Source organism: Thamnophis sirtalis, unplaced genomic scaffold (assembly GCF_051295495.1).
Source record: "Thamnophis sirtalis isolate CommonGarterSnake01/CBP01778 unplaced genomic scaffold, rThaSir2_p1.2 scaffold_7, whole genome shotgun sequence".
NCBI classification, from domain to species: Eukaryota; Metazoa; Chordata; class Lepidosauria; order Squamata; family Natricidae; genus Thamnophis; species Thamnophis sirtalis.
This window is the reverse complement of record NW_028261387.1, coordinates 58295441-58310615: the sequence shown is the minus strand read 5'-3', so window position 1 is coordinate 58310615 and position 15175 is coordinate 58295441. Positions and strand designations below refer to the sequence as shown.

Sequence of the window (15175 nt, the reverse complement as noted above, 5' to 3'; positions counted from 1 at the left end):
GTTAGCATTTTTTTCTCATTCCCCCCTCCTCCCCCAAAGTTTGCTAGGTTGCTTACTTAAATATAAAAACCATTTGTATTAAAACATGCACAATAAGGTAAAGGTTCCCCTGGAACATATGTGCTAGTTGTTCCTCACTCTAGGGACTGTGCTCATTTCCGTTTCAAAGCCGAAGAGCCAGTGCTGTCCAAAGACGTCTCCATGGTCATATGGCCGTCATGACTAAATGTTGAAGGTGTACGGAACACTGTTACCTTCCCACCAAAAGTGGCTCCTATTTTTCTACTTGTATTTTTATAAGCTTTCGAACTACTAGGTTGGCAGAAGCTGGAACAAGTAACAGGAGCTCACTCCCTTATGTGCTGCTAAGGATTTTAATCACTGAACTGTCAGCCTTTCTGATCGACAAGCTCAGCGTCTTGGCCACTGAACCTCCGAGTGCCATGGAATAAGATAAAGCAACATTAAAAATGAGAAAACAAGTACTAAATATTAGCACTTATAAAAAGCTAAAAAGAGGGAATAAAAGAACTAAGCAAACAAATAGCCTTTCAACATACAGTGTGGGCAGACCTTAGTCCAAGGGTCAGGATGTTCCAAAGGGATGGCGCTACAGCAGAGAAGGTTCTTCTCCTAGATCCCACCAATGGTTCTTTGACTGATGGGATCTGTAACAACCTTCTCTGGCAGAACAATTGGAAAAGGCCTGTCCTAGCAGCCCATTTCACAAAGTTTCCCTTTGTAGATGTTTTAACAATAGGCAAAGATTATGCCTATTTTCACAGCACAGCTAATAAGTATTAAACCTAGAAATGATCAGCTCCAAAACTGCTAGTTTGTTAGTATGAAGCTAACACAATATGCCAAATGCTGCTGGAAGGCTTTATATAAACACACAACTGCCATTCAAAACATTCTGTGTCTTCAACAGCAGAACATTAAAATACCTAGAAACGACTTCCTCAATCTTCCCCAGGACTCTGTTTCCCCAATATACAGATTACTGGAAATTCTGGAACCACACTATCAAAACTTCTGGCAAATGCCAAACAGGGGAAATGTAAGTCAGTTGACAAGAACCAGAGCAAAGATATACGGCAATATTCTCATCGCCTGAGGGATGATGTATCATTTCCATTCTGTCATTCCTCACCTGAAATGGCAATCAGGCTCTCTGGTTCCACAGCATGGCCACTCTCATCAATAAAGACATGAGAAAAATGTCCCTCAGGGAAGTCAGCAGAAGCCAATCTAATTAGAAGAGATACACAAAATCTTTGAACACATGCAGAAATATCCAGTTTTCCAGGAAAAGCACTATTGCTAGGTCAGTGTCAGCAAACGTCTTCACTGCGAACTGGAACATGTGCACGAACCCAGAAACCGGAAGACCAGTTGACCGTTGTGCAGCTAATCTTCCGGTTTCCGGTGCGCGCATGCGTGCCAAACAGCTAGTCTTCCAGTTTCTAGTGCATGCATGCCGCTGGCCTGCATGTGCCAGAAACGGAAAGACAAGCTGGCCAGTGCATACATGTGCATCAGCCAGCTGGTCTTCAGATTTCCGGCACTCTGGCACATGCGAAGACCATCTGGCTGGCATGAATGCGCGTACCAGAAACCAGAAGACCAGCTGGCGATGGGGCACATAACCACGGAAAGAACTGTGTTCCTTATTCCTCTTGCAGCAATCACACTGAAGAGGGATAGTCTAATATTACTTATTTCATTAAATCTATATACATCTCTTCCAGGAAAGTTTGTGAATTTTTCTTGGTTGCAATACTCTTCCAAGTATTTTTATCCACAAAAAGAATGCTTTAGAGCTGTGTTTCTCAACCCCAGCAACTTTTAAGATGTTTGGACTTCAATTCCCAGAACTCCCTGGTCAGCATACCGACTGGGGAATTCTGGGAATTGAAATCTATACAACTTAAAATAATTGAAATTGAGAAACATTATTCTAGAGAACTTTAAGGTAAGAGACAATAATAGGATTCAAAGTCACCCCTAGTGAAATTCCTGATGTGAATAAACTTCAACTTGTGTCTATTTAGGACGAATTTAGCATCTCAACCATTACTACCCAAGATCTGAACCTCTTGTAGTACAGTTAAGCAAAAAAAATAATTTAATCTGTTTTCAACCTGTCATACCCTTGAAACGTATTATTGATATAAGAATGACTAATGTTTTACTTTCTGCCTAACATTCCAGTAAGCAAACCAAGAATAGACCTCTGTTCATGCCCTTTCCTGAAATGCTAACCTAACAAAAGAGCATTCCTAACAAAATGTGTCTTTGGATCTGCTACTGTCACATAGCAACCAAGAAAATGTCACAAATCTGCCCATTTTGGTGATCCTGGTACATCTGGTGAATATTGAAGGGAGAGGAGCTGATGTCGCGACGACACGACATACGATCTTGGAGCTCCAAGATCGCAGTCGATATTTCTGCCGCTGGACGGTCCATTTGGACCTAAACCATCCCATAGAGATGGTGATAGTGAAGAGTACATCCTGCTGATCTCAGAGACACCACAAAGTCCTGATTGATCAAGGAGAAGCTCTTATTTCTGATGACAGAAATGCAGTCATTGAAGCTGCTGAAGTTGGGACAGCTCCAGAACGGAAAGAAAGCAGAAAGAGAAAGCGTGTTGAATTGGTGAGGAAATTTTATTATTAGAAAAGAGACTACCGCCCCAAAAAAATCAAAGCTAAATTAAAATTGAAGAGATTAAGCGGCGAAATTAAGCTACATTAAACTTAGTTTGTTATCTTTTTTTAATTTTTCTTTTTATGGATGGAATTTTTGCAAATGTTCCCTATTTTTTAAACTGAATGGATTAGTTTTTCTTCTACTACTTTTTATTCTTTCTTATACCTATGGATTAATTTTTTTCTTTTTTTATAATACTTGATTGGATTGTTTTTTTTTCTCCATTTAAGAATTTTTTTCTTTAAATTTGGAACATAAAGAAGATATAAAAAGAATATAAAGAAGGCTGTAACAACAGAGGGAAAAGAAGTAACACTGCCACTTAGAGGCTGGAGGCTTGGAAACAATGTTTTTTTTTCTTTTTTCTCTTTGATCATTTGACACTTCAAGGTTTCTCAGCTTGTTTACTGAGAGTGATAGTAGGAAGAGCAGAGATTGTTTACACAAGTGTTCTTTGGGAGTTCTATTACCAACTGGATTGGAGGGAAGACAAAACCTTGACTTGAAAGATTATAATTAACTTGCTTGAAATTTAATAAAAAACCTTGAATGCTATAGTGGCAGTATTTTCAAATTGGAAGAATGGCACAACAGGAAAAAGAAACTTTAACATTGCAAATTAATATGTTTGAAATTCAAAAATTATTAGTAGTAACAGAGAAAATTGAGAAGAGATTGGAGAATATAGAACACAAAACAGAAAACTTTGATGGAAAAATCAAGGATGTTAATCAAATGAAGAAAGTGGAGGACAGAGTTCTAAAAATTGAAGAAAAAAACGAGCAAAGAGATAAGAAAATTGTGGATACTGACAACAAACTGAGCATGATTGGAAATGGCAAGAGCGGAATATGGAAAGGGGAGATAGATGAACTGGAACTCTACCCCAGATTTTAAAGTATAGAAGAAGAAAAGAGAGAAAAATTGATGGAGGTAAGGAGAGAAATCTTGACAAAAGCACCAGTGATAACCAAAGACAAGCTGATAGAAAGAGCAGATGGAGGGTTTCGAGTTTTCATGAGATACTAAATGAACAACAACCTGCGAAGAGAAGTCCATACAAGACTTACCAAGAAAGTAATCAGAATACTAATACTACAAATGGCAAAAGACATAAGACTGCTCTATTAATGGAAAGATACAGGTTGATGTAATGAAAGTGTATAATAACAATTAAGTTAAAACTTAGTTAAATTTAGAGTATTATGTATAAAATGAAGTGATAATAGTTATAGTCAAATAAATTATTAATAATGATAATAATGCATATATATATATATATATATATATATATATATATATATATATATATATATATATGTATGTATATATATATAAAATAATGTTTGACAATATGAAATTTTATATAAATTACAAATGGAGACTATGAGAGGAGCTTTGTTAAAAGCTTTGTTATTAAATATATTTAATTTTTATTTAGAACATATTATAAAGATGTAATGTTATTGGATGTTTTTAGGAAGATCTAATGGAATGCCATTATATAATTTTACTTTAGATTTAGAATATTTAATATAAAAGGATTTAAAAGCAATTATAGTCAAATGAAGGTTGAGGTACAATAATAGTAATATATATATATATATATATACATACATACATACATACATACATACATACATACATACATATATATATATATATATATAATTTAAAAATATGTGATTTGATATGAATTACAAGTGATGACTATGGAAGGGATGCACAGAAATTTTGTAACCAACTGACACACTTGCTATAATTTGTAGTGGAAGATGCTTTTATCTTTTTTGTTTGGTCTGTTTGTGCTTTTCAAAAATAAAAAAAAATGTTATAAAAACATCTGGTGAATATTAACCCACGCTAATCACTTAATTCTTGTGCTTATTTCAGAGATCAGTGGATCATTTCTTTAAAAATATGTACTGAGAACAGGTGGCTATAAAAAGTTAATTTTATCCCTTCTTAGCTAATTATATTTTTCACCTTCTGAAAGTGAATGAAATTTTTGAAAATAAATAAATAAATTTGAATTTCTAGTAATAGAGTAAATTTTCAAAATTGATTTTTTATAAATGACTAACTTCTTCCAAATCATTATGTCTCTCCATAATAATTTCATAATCTGATTCCCACTCATCTTCAGTAATTATTTTACATGTGCCCTACCTTCCTGCTGTCACCAGAGTGGTGATAATGACCTGGTAGCTTTGCAGGTTTTCCCTTTTTGGAAACACAGGGCAATTGTCCGCCTTATCCCAGTTACACACGGGCTAGGAACAAAAGCAGGGATTAAATAACATCCAAGAATGGAGATCTATTCTTTTTCTCAACTCAAAATTTTACATGGCAGACATATGAGAATGCTGCCAGCTGTTAGCCTGGAAGATCTTAGTCAGAACAGAATGACTAGCCTGGAGAGAGAAAACTAGAATACACCTTGATATCCTCGGGGATTGTACGGTAATCCCTACTGCTAGCATTCATCCTGTAGATATTCCTTTTATCCACATGTTTCATAAGGTGTTGGCAGAGCAGGTCTGAGGCACTGTTGGAAGGAGCACAAGCAAGCACATGGGCACCCTTAATGCATCGCAGAACCTGAGAAGAATGAGAGCACAAATAAGAGGTTTTTAATTTTTTAAAAAAGAATAGTTTTTATTTATACTTCAAGCCATGAAAGAAGCTGGTGGTGCAAAATAGAACTGGATCTCCACAAGATTCTTGGTTTAGAAATGTGGGAAATGAAAATATAGCCTAGTGATCTATTAGATTTAATAGGGCCTAAGTGGACGATAACAGGCCCGGGATAGAAACAGGAACCAAAGTCTTCAGCTAGGATGATTTCATAATATAAAAGAACTAACTGTAATTTGTAATTTGCTAAGCAGTTGCAATATGTGTAATATGATATTGCAAAGTAGATAGTTTATGGTTTTTGCAAAACGGGCTGGTTTTTGCTCGTTTTTTGGGGACACCCCCCCCCCAGGATCTCTCTGCAGGCCCCCTAAAGGCTATCCATGCCTTTTTTGGGGGGGGAGAGGCCCGTTTTTGCAAAAAGGGGCATTTTGGGGAGGTTTGCAGGGTGCAAAAATCTTTTTTTTTAAATTTGCCTCTTCAAAATCTTGGTTCATCTTATACTCTGGTGCGTCTTATACTCCGAAAAATACGGTAAACCCCTGTATGTAAGAATTATTGTTTGTGTTGCTGTCTTTTGTTCCTTTCAATGGTTTTTTCCCACAACAGGAACATATTCATCAAGGTTGTAAGCATGATTTCTTGGCTCTTCCCCAGTCCATTTCACTTTCATTATATTTAGATCTGTGACAAAAGTGTATTCACCTGCTTAATGGCCTCCACCATAGTGACCGTCTTGCCAGTACCGGGAGGCCCAAATATAAGATATGGGGCTGGTCTGGAAGTCCCTGCCACTACTTGACGGACAGCTTCCTTCTGTTCCTCATTCTTGTTCAGATCAGAATTATACAGGCTGGATGGTACAGGCAGAGAAAAGAAAGAAAACGTAACAAAGCCCTAGCCAAAGAGCCAAATAACACCTGGTTATTCTTATTTACAAATAGGCCTATGTCAACTATGGTAATTGGGATGTAATTTCCATCACTAAGCGATGCAGTTGCAAAGTGCAATGTCATGTGACTTGCATTTCTTAGTGATAGCTGATCCATCACTGTGAATCAAGAGTCAAGGACCTCCTCAAAACTTCCTGCCAGCCAGCAAAATCATTGGGAAAGCTAGCAGCAAGTTGTCAGACCCAGGTAGCTTACAAGGAGACAGGTTGGCCAGCAGGTAAAGAGCTGCTGATGAGCAATCTTAGCCAGCCAAGCCAGAAATGGCTGCTGCCAGAGGAGAAGTGTGAATAAGCTGTCTTGAACTCTACCACTTCCACTTGCCCACTATCCTCCTCCACCCACAGCCTGACCCTTCTGGAGGTAGCTGTTGGCAACTTTGAGAAGGTATGAATTTAGGGAGAAGGCCTCATGTGGCAGCTGCCAAATGAAGAACTGGAGCTGGGCTGGCTATGCCTTGCCAGCAGATGGAGGAAGTAGGTTAAGGTCAGATGGGTGCAGCTGGATGGTAGAATGCAACGCATCCAAAATGGCAAAAAATGGGAGGGGGAGATACAGGGGAGTAATTTAAGTTCTCCTGCAATCATAAATGCAGGCCGGCTGCCAAACACCTGAATTTTCATCACATGGCCATGGGGACACTGCAACAGCCATAGCTTCAAGGAACAAGCATACGTACCATTCATTCAGTGCTGTCGTAGCAGCTGTTGAACAAAAGGCTGTTAAGTACTATCTGCATTGTACTGCAAGTCAGTATCTATTTTTTTACAATTATGACAGAGTATCATAAGTTAGGTCCCTAACTATCTTTCCAATGGGCAAATGAAGTTTCACTTATTACATGTGAAGTCGTATATAATGGGGCAAAAAATCCTGCTTTTATATTAAAGCCAATGGGATCTGAGCTAGTAGTAAGTGATGAAGTGTATCAACTTTGCAACCTAAGAGTATCTTAGGTTGTAAAGGCACGGAAAATATTGTCCAATATATGACTGCTTTGTAAAATTTTGTAGATTCCATATTTGTAGATTCCATGTTGACAAAGAAACAGAGAACAAGCAACATCACAATGCATTTGCAGAAATTTATGAAGTAATCACTGCTGAAACTCCATGTACAATAAAGCAGTCTAATAACCACACTTCAAAAAATGTTACGGAACAAAGCCCTGGCTTTGTTAAGGTGAAGCAATTCCCCTAATATCACTGTGATTTTTAATTTGGAAAAAGACAGAAGTTACTGGGGCCAGGCGGGAAGAGAAATATATAAGCTCATAAAATTATGAGTAAGGTCAGAAAAGCAAATTTTCCCTCATTCAAAATATTAGAATTCAGAGTTATCCAATAAAGTTGATATTTAGAATGGATAAAAGTAAATATTTCTGCTTGTTACATTATTCAGCTAAAACATTGCTTCCATAAGTTTCATGATATACCACAAGTTCTAAAAGGAATTTTACAAGGCTATCAAAGAGATGATCACCAATTACAAACAGTGACAACTGTTTGTAATTGGTGAACCATCTGCTATTGAACATAAGTGAAAGCTTTTTCTCAGCTTACCACAGACATTTGGCTAGTTGTGGCAAGAGAAAACTGGACTATTTGACTAGTTCATTCAGCAGTGTTCTGGTGTTCCCCTTGTCTACTGGCATTCTCTCCCTCCTTTCCTGTCCCTACTCACCAGAGTTCCTGATGAGTAGGCAGGAGGGATTCCTTGTAAGAGAAGTATGGGAAGATCAGATGGGACAATTTCTTCTTCTGGACAAGTGTAACAGCCCGATGCTGAAGGCGCAAGGGCAGACGATTGAAAGTAAATTCCACATCAAACTTCATGTTATCGACAAATTTATTTAGTAATCTAGGAAAAGAAAAGGAGGCTGATGGATGATAGAATAACATGACATTGCTAGTCTAAGGCTAAACATTCAGCACTCAATCCATACCATCATTTTGACTCCCAGCTGGTTGGTTTTTTCTCCCTGGTCTGCTTATTCCAACCTCATGGCCACCTTTCCCAAATTTGGAGCCTCGTGATTTTCTTCCACATGATCATACTTGTTGGTTTTTCCTTGGCATTGTCCATCTTTCAAAATAATCTTGACCTAAGGTAATTTGCTTCCCAGCTGCACTTCTCAAACTGCTGAGCTCTTTATTCCACACATACACTATATTGCCAAAAGTATTCGCTCACTTGCCTTTACTCGCATATGAACTTATATTGGCTCCCAATAGATGTTCAGGTACAATTCAAGTTTCCTGGTTATTGCCTTTAAAGCTTTAGATACCATAGAACCGAGTTACTTGCAGGAATACCTGCTCCCCTCAACCTCTGCCTGCCCCATGCATTCCCATATGGACATGCTGCATGCTCCATATTTCTGCTGACTGATGTCTAATGGATGTTGTTACAAATTCTCTACCCAATACTCATATTAATACAGAACAGATAAATGAAAATCAGTCTGATAAAATCTAGACTAACTATAATTAGCACAAAGAATAATGAAAAAAGTCATTAATTTGGAGATGTCATGTTATAACTGATATGCATCTGTAGGATAATAACAATGAATGAAGCATGGAGTAGACTAAGGAAATATCTAGCCACATTAAGGGCATTAATGCAGTGTCAGTGACTCAACAATGAATCCAAAGGGGGAAAAAAATACTAACAGCAACTCAGTCGGGAAGACATAATCACAGGTTAAATACTGTAAGTTCATATGCGAGTAAAGGCATGTGAGCGAATACTTTTGGCAATATAGTGTAAATACTGTATACAAGATTTGGGAATCTCTTGTTATAGCCTTCCCCCAGTTTGCTACCAGAAAGAATTCTGACATCTGAGTTTCAACACAGAGAATTCCAAGTTGAAAAATGCTGAACTTTCCCATACATTTGATTATCAATAATATTAAATTGTCGAGCAACTGTACAGCGGACATTAACTTTAAGGCAATGAAGATCCCCATAATCTAACATTTCTAAATATTTAAATTTAATACACACAATTTAAATCATACTCTATTAAATTATACCTGTTAAATACTATTCCTACCTAAACCTTACATAACATCCAGGCTGGATTATGAGCCAATTATCTCAATCTTGTTCTCATTAAAAAAAAAAAAATCTAACTGTAGGCTGAAGCTGAAGTACTCACTTTTCAGAAAACCCCAGCCTGACTTGATCCAATTCCACACCATGGACGTAACCTTTATAGAAGGGAGTTTTGTATTTTGGTAGCCCTTCAACCAAGCTCACAAACAGATGGTCACCTTTCAACACGGAAGGCCGGTTCTCTGCCACACCAGGTGCCTGGAACAAAGAATCAAACCAATATGATTAAAAACCCAAACTTTTTAATTCTCATCTCCCAAATAACAAACCTCTGGAATAGGGAATTGAATGTCTTGTTATAGACACTCAATTGCTTCTGCTGGAACAAATGAATTTAAATCATATAATATTTACTATTCACATAGCAAATGTTCAACTGTGACATTTAGATGGGCTGGGGCAGGGAATCTTCCTAACCTCTTTCATCACAATTCATGCACAATTTTGAATTTAGAAATTATAACATATTAACTTTTTTGCTGACATTTTTTTCCTCCTAGAGTTTCTCCTTCACAAGAGACCATCCAGACAGAAACCCAATATTTTTACTGTTGCCTTTTTGTTACATTTGTTGTATTTGTGCTGATAAATAAATAAAGGGGAGACTAGTATAGATTTATTTCAAGCTATTTAGCTGTCATCAGCTAGCCATACCCTTACTGGGAATCAAACCTGTGCTGTATTGCATCTTAGGCAGATGTGTTAACCACTAAGCCACAGAGCTTGACTCCTTATCAGCCAAGCCAGGGTGAAAGGTATCTGTTTAGATTTACAACCCCCGGTATGCCCAAATATGGGAGGAACGTCTCTTGTGACGAGCCGAAGGACAGAGAATGGAAGTAGTGATCTTCCTCCCATATTTGGGCATACCGGGGGTTGTAAATCTAAATAAGATACCTTTTACCCTGGCTTGGCTGATAAGGAGTTGAGCTCTGTGCCTTAGTGGTTAACACATCTGCCTAAGATGCAATACAGCACAGGTTCGATTCCCAGTAAGGGTATGGCTAGCTGATGAGAGCTAAATAGCTTGAAATAGATCTATACTAGTCTCCCCTTTATTTATTTATCAGCACAAATACAACATATATATATATATGTGTGTATATATGTGTATATGTATATGTATGTGTATATATATATATATATATATATGATTTTTTACAACCCCTGGTAAGCCCCAATTATGGGAGGAAGCTAACTGCTTCCATCATCTGTCTATCGGCTCGTCAAAAGAGTCCATCACGACAGAAACCCAATATTTTTACTGTTGCCTTTGTACAGCACAAATAAAAAAAAACACACATACGCACACACACACACACACACATACACATATATATTTCATAACATATAATCACATGTATACTGTTACATACCCAACATCATATTGTATTATTAAATGTTTACATCAATTCATCTTACCATCAACTCCCAAAAACAATTACTGGCTCTTCTGTTCTCCATACACCATATTTGTACCATATCCATCACTTTCTTCTCCCTCTCTCTTCCTCCTCCCTATTTTCTTTCTTCCCTCTGATGAGAGACTATTTCAAACAAGCAACTTTGATTTTTATTTTGTGAGAGATTAATCCTGTGTTTTTCCCTATTTTTTAACTTGTTTTTGTTCTTCCTGTTTTTTTCTTCCTATTTTTTTTCTTAAACTCACCCATGGTTTTATAAATATAACTCATTGCCCCTGCACCACTCTTCCATTCCCACCATATGATGCCTTATTGCAAATCAGAGGCAACTAAGAATGGCAAAGGAAAAGGATGAAGTTTAGTAGCTATGCTTTAACTATTGCATTCACAGAACAAGGATTTCTTTCAGGCTCTAGACCAGTGGTAGTCAACCTGGTCCCTACTGCCCACTAGTGGGCTTCCAGCTTTCATGGTGGGAGGTAGGGGTTTGCTGTAGCTCTGCTTTATAAATTTTATAAAGTAAAATTACTTCCCTACTTTATAAATCACCATTACTATGGAACCAGTAGGCGGTTAGAAAATGTTACTACTAACAGAGATACAAAAGTGGGCGGTAGGTATAAAAAGGTTGACTACCCTTGGTCTAGATTATGTCACTCACCTTCAGAACCAGGAGTTTCTTATTGTATTTGTCTCTAAACATGCTAACATTTTGCATATCATATCGATGGATGTCCACCTCCATTTGGATCTCTTCCAAGTGAAGAAGCAGACAAAACTTCTCAGAATAATTGTCAAATTGCAAGGGGGCTTCCAGACTGCTCCTGTTTGGAAGTATATGGTTTAGTATTCTATCAAATTTAATCTTTCCATCAGAGATGAGAGAGTTTATTATAATATTTGGTAGGAAGGAAGAGACAAAACCACAACATATTCCTGCTTTAAAATATCCCCTACTTTATTTGGATGACCCTGGTTACATTGCTACTCTTTCCAGCACATGTATTCTTCTTTTCCATGAAGACAGAGATCTGAACTTCCTAATATTTGAAGAAAGGTAAAAAAAAAGCCTGGTATGAGGCCAAGACAAACCAATGCTGATGTTTAAAAAGAGTTGGTAGCTACTCCAGCTTAATGTGATTTGTTAATATTGGCCAAGGTACAATATATTATCTTGTTTTAGATTTATTTATTTATTTATTTTGTGCATCACATGACTCCCAATATTTCTAGGCCGTTGGCAAGTAAAACATCAAAAAACACAATGAAAAAGAATAAAAGGTGACACAAACTGGGCAGTAACAAAAGTGGAGTCACGCTACCCAACAGCTTCTTGGTATTCTAAGAGATGATAAAAGGACTATCAAAAAGGGTCAAGTATGAACACAACTACACAACCATCTCTGAGGTTGCTTAGCTACTAGTTTCTAAGTTTTTAAAAATCTCTTGTTGAGCAATGCTGATCCTTCGAAACATCTCAACTTTTGAAATATCTAAAACACCCAGAGGTGTATATAAATATTAACAATAAAATCAAAATGAAGTGATGAATATCCATTGTACAACGTAGGATACAAATATACAGGGTTTTTTATTTTTATTTTGGATAAGCAATATTCCTGACCGACGTTTGGAATTTAAAAGCAAGCTAAAGTCTCCAAACTTCCAGGAGGTTCATTGGGCCATTTTTCGCCCTCCGGAGGCTTCAAGAGGCTTCCCTCGCCCGTCTCCAGAAGGCAAAAAATGGCTGAAAGTCAAGGTCGAAAATCAGCTTGCCAGTGCACGCATGCATTCTAGAGCTGACAGGGCAACGCCTCCTGCACCCTCAGAAATGGTTCCACGTGCCACCTGTGGCACATGTGTCATAGGTTCACCATCATGGCTATAGGTGCTTCATCACATGGCTGTTCAAACTCTGCAAAACATCCTGAGATTGAACTGTGAACCCAATCGGAATTCAGAACAGCCGCTGTTCTGACTTTACTGGAAGTGCTTTGAATTTGAAACAGAATTCAAAACAGGAGCATTGTGAGTTTAAAATACTTCTAGTGAAATTAGAAAATGGCGATGAAATTGTTTGATTTGTTTCCAAAATTCTACATATTGCTGTGCTTTGTTTCCCAGGAAAAGAAGGGAGGCATCCTTATCCACAAAATAGCTGCTGTGATTAACGTACCCAAAGGTTGAATGGATCTGTTTGCTCCTCCCCACTCTACCTTCCCCCTCGCATCCCAGCTTATTTTCATTTTTTTTAAAAATCTGAAGGACCCGTTGCCAAGCACAGCATCATTTGCAGCTCTTCCCATTTTTACTTTCTAGAAATATCTTGATTTGCAGCATGCAGACTTTTTCATTTCCATAAGAGATGGAAGGGACTTCAGAGATAATGTAGTCCAAACCCCTCCTTTCTGCTAAAGCATTTCAAGCCTGGTGATTATCCAGTCTCTATTTGAAGACCTTCCGCATTTAACAGCTGCATCACACTGATGGGCTACATTTAACTTGTCACAGACTACACACCCATATTCATTTCACACCTACTATTATAAAGCCAGACTGCTCCCACTCTTTTTTTTTAAATCACCAGAAGCAGAAATTTAAATTTCTCTGTGGTAAATTTTACTTTGTCTGTTTCAGCCCAATATTCAGGCCTAGCAATAACTTTTTCCTTTCAAAAGTCTACAAAGATTTTTTCTCTTAAATTGTTTTAGTTTCATCATCACGCCACATTGTTATTCACGAGTGCCATATTAGCTATCTCTAGGCTGGTCTAAACCAGGAATTGTAAGAAATAATGATATTTAAGAACAAATGTTTATGAAGTCACACATTAATTCCGACACTAGACTTTTCTTACAAATACTATTATCTGCAGCCAAAATAGGCCGGGGGGAGGGTGGGAGAATGGTATATCATAATGAATCTTGGGGGGGTCATTAATCAGGAAGACAAAAATGCTTTTTTATATAGCCCATATTTCCTCTGGGAGCTCAAGTCAACAATATAAACATTTTCCCTTATTGTATTATCAAAACATGAACAATCCTGTGAAAAACAAGGTCAGAATGATAGCAACTGGGCTAAACTCACCATGAGTCAAGCAGGGTTTTTTTCTAGGATTTGCTAGTTATAATTACATACTTTGATTATTGCATCAATATGCTGTAGTAACATGATGGATACATCTCTTTTCCTTAGGACAAAGAAGAGAATGACAATTTCTTGCTTAGGAGAAACTTACTTGAGATGAGCAATCTTGTCACTGGTGCCATCATTAGGAGTATGGCCTTCATTCAAGCATTCAATCAAATCCTTCAGATCGCTTGGGTATTTGTACACATCTAAACGTTTCTGCTGCAATTCAATGGACAAATTGCTGAAAACGCAAAACAAAGTTGCATGTAAATCAGAGATGTTCATAACAAGAAAAACAATTTTCAATTTTTACACCATGTCCTAAAGTATGTCACTAAATCTTGATGACAAAATATGAAAAAACACACAGATATTTTATCCTTTTTTCATCTTTAACCCACCTCCACCAAATAGGGGGAAAATCTTTGTGCCCTCTACCGATGTTTGCCATTCCCCCGTGTTTTGGGGCATTGGAGATAAAACATTTAAAAGTTAAAATTGGTTTCCTCTTCAAACATTGTTATCCTTACCTAAAAATTCAATAAAGGCCAACCCAGATTACCAAAATATAATAGAAGGAAATTGTGAGAAATAGTTAAATCACCATTTCAGATATTAGTTGCATCAATAGCTAATATCAATTTGCAAATGCAATGATTTACATATAAGAATTACCATAATACAAATATGGGAAAGGTTTTGTCTCTCTAAGTGTAAAGAAAGTATTATAATTGTAAGCATGTTATTTTAATTTATGTAATTTTGATTAATTACATAAATTAGTACAATTAAATAGTTTACATTGCATGCAATTCATTTTGTCTGCAAGATATGACTAAAAAAGCAATCAACACATAACTTTTGGGGAAAAAATAATTTGGTATTTTTTCATACATTGCAGCATATTTTCCTGCTCTTATGTTGGTGCATACTAGCTGTCTTTAGCCAGTTCCTGTAAAGATGGAATATCAAAAAACAATTTCAAGTAAGGCTTCGGAGAATGAAAATGAAAAAAATAAAATTCTCAAGGTTCCATAAATATAACAAACAGTAATTAATAGTTTGGGCTGCATCCCATCTAGCTCCAATCTTTATGAGTGATCTTTTGGGTCCAGTCTTTTTCCTCAAAGTTATTATAAAGTGCTAAATGATCTAGAGAACTAAAATGGTATGGCTAGTCTTGGTATGC

General features: G+C 37.0%; 1 protein-coding gene across 1 annotated transcript in view; it reads right to left on the bottom strand.

The window, feature by feature from the left end:
• MOV10 (Mov10 RNA helicase) overlaps window positions 1-15175 on the bottom strand; it is a 32660-nt gene that overhangs the window by 9670 nt on the left and 7815 nt on the right. The window contains exons 6-13 of the mRNA XM_087720141.1: window positions 14093-14227; window positions 11513-11675; window positions 9471-9625; window positions 7989-8165; window positions 6061-6208; window positions 5158-5319; window positions 4888-4991; window positions 1154-1251 (exon numbers count right to left, since the gene is read on the bottom strand). Coding sequence (XP_087576267.1) covers window positions 1154-1251; window positions 4888-4991; window positions 5158-5319; window positions 6061-6208; window positions 7989-8165; window positions 9471-9625; window positions 11513-11675; window positions 14093-14227 — 1142 coding nt within the window. The remainder of the gene's footprint in view (window positions 1-1153; window positions 1252-4887; window positions 4992-5157; window positions 5320-6060; window positions 6209-7988; window positions 8166-9470; window positions 9626-11512; window positions 11676-14092; window positions 14228-15175) is intronic.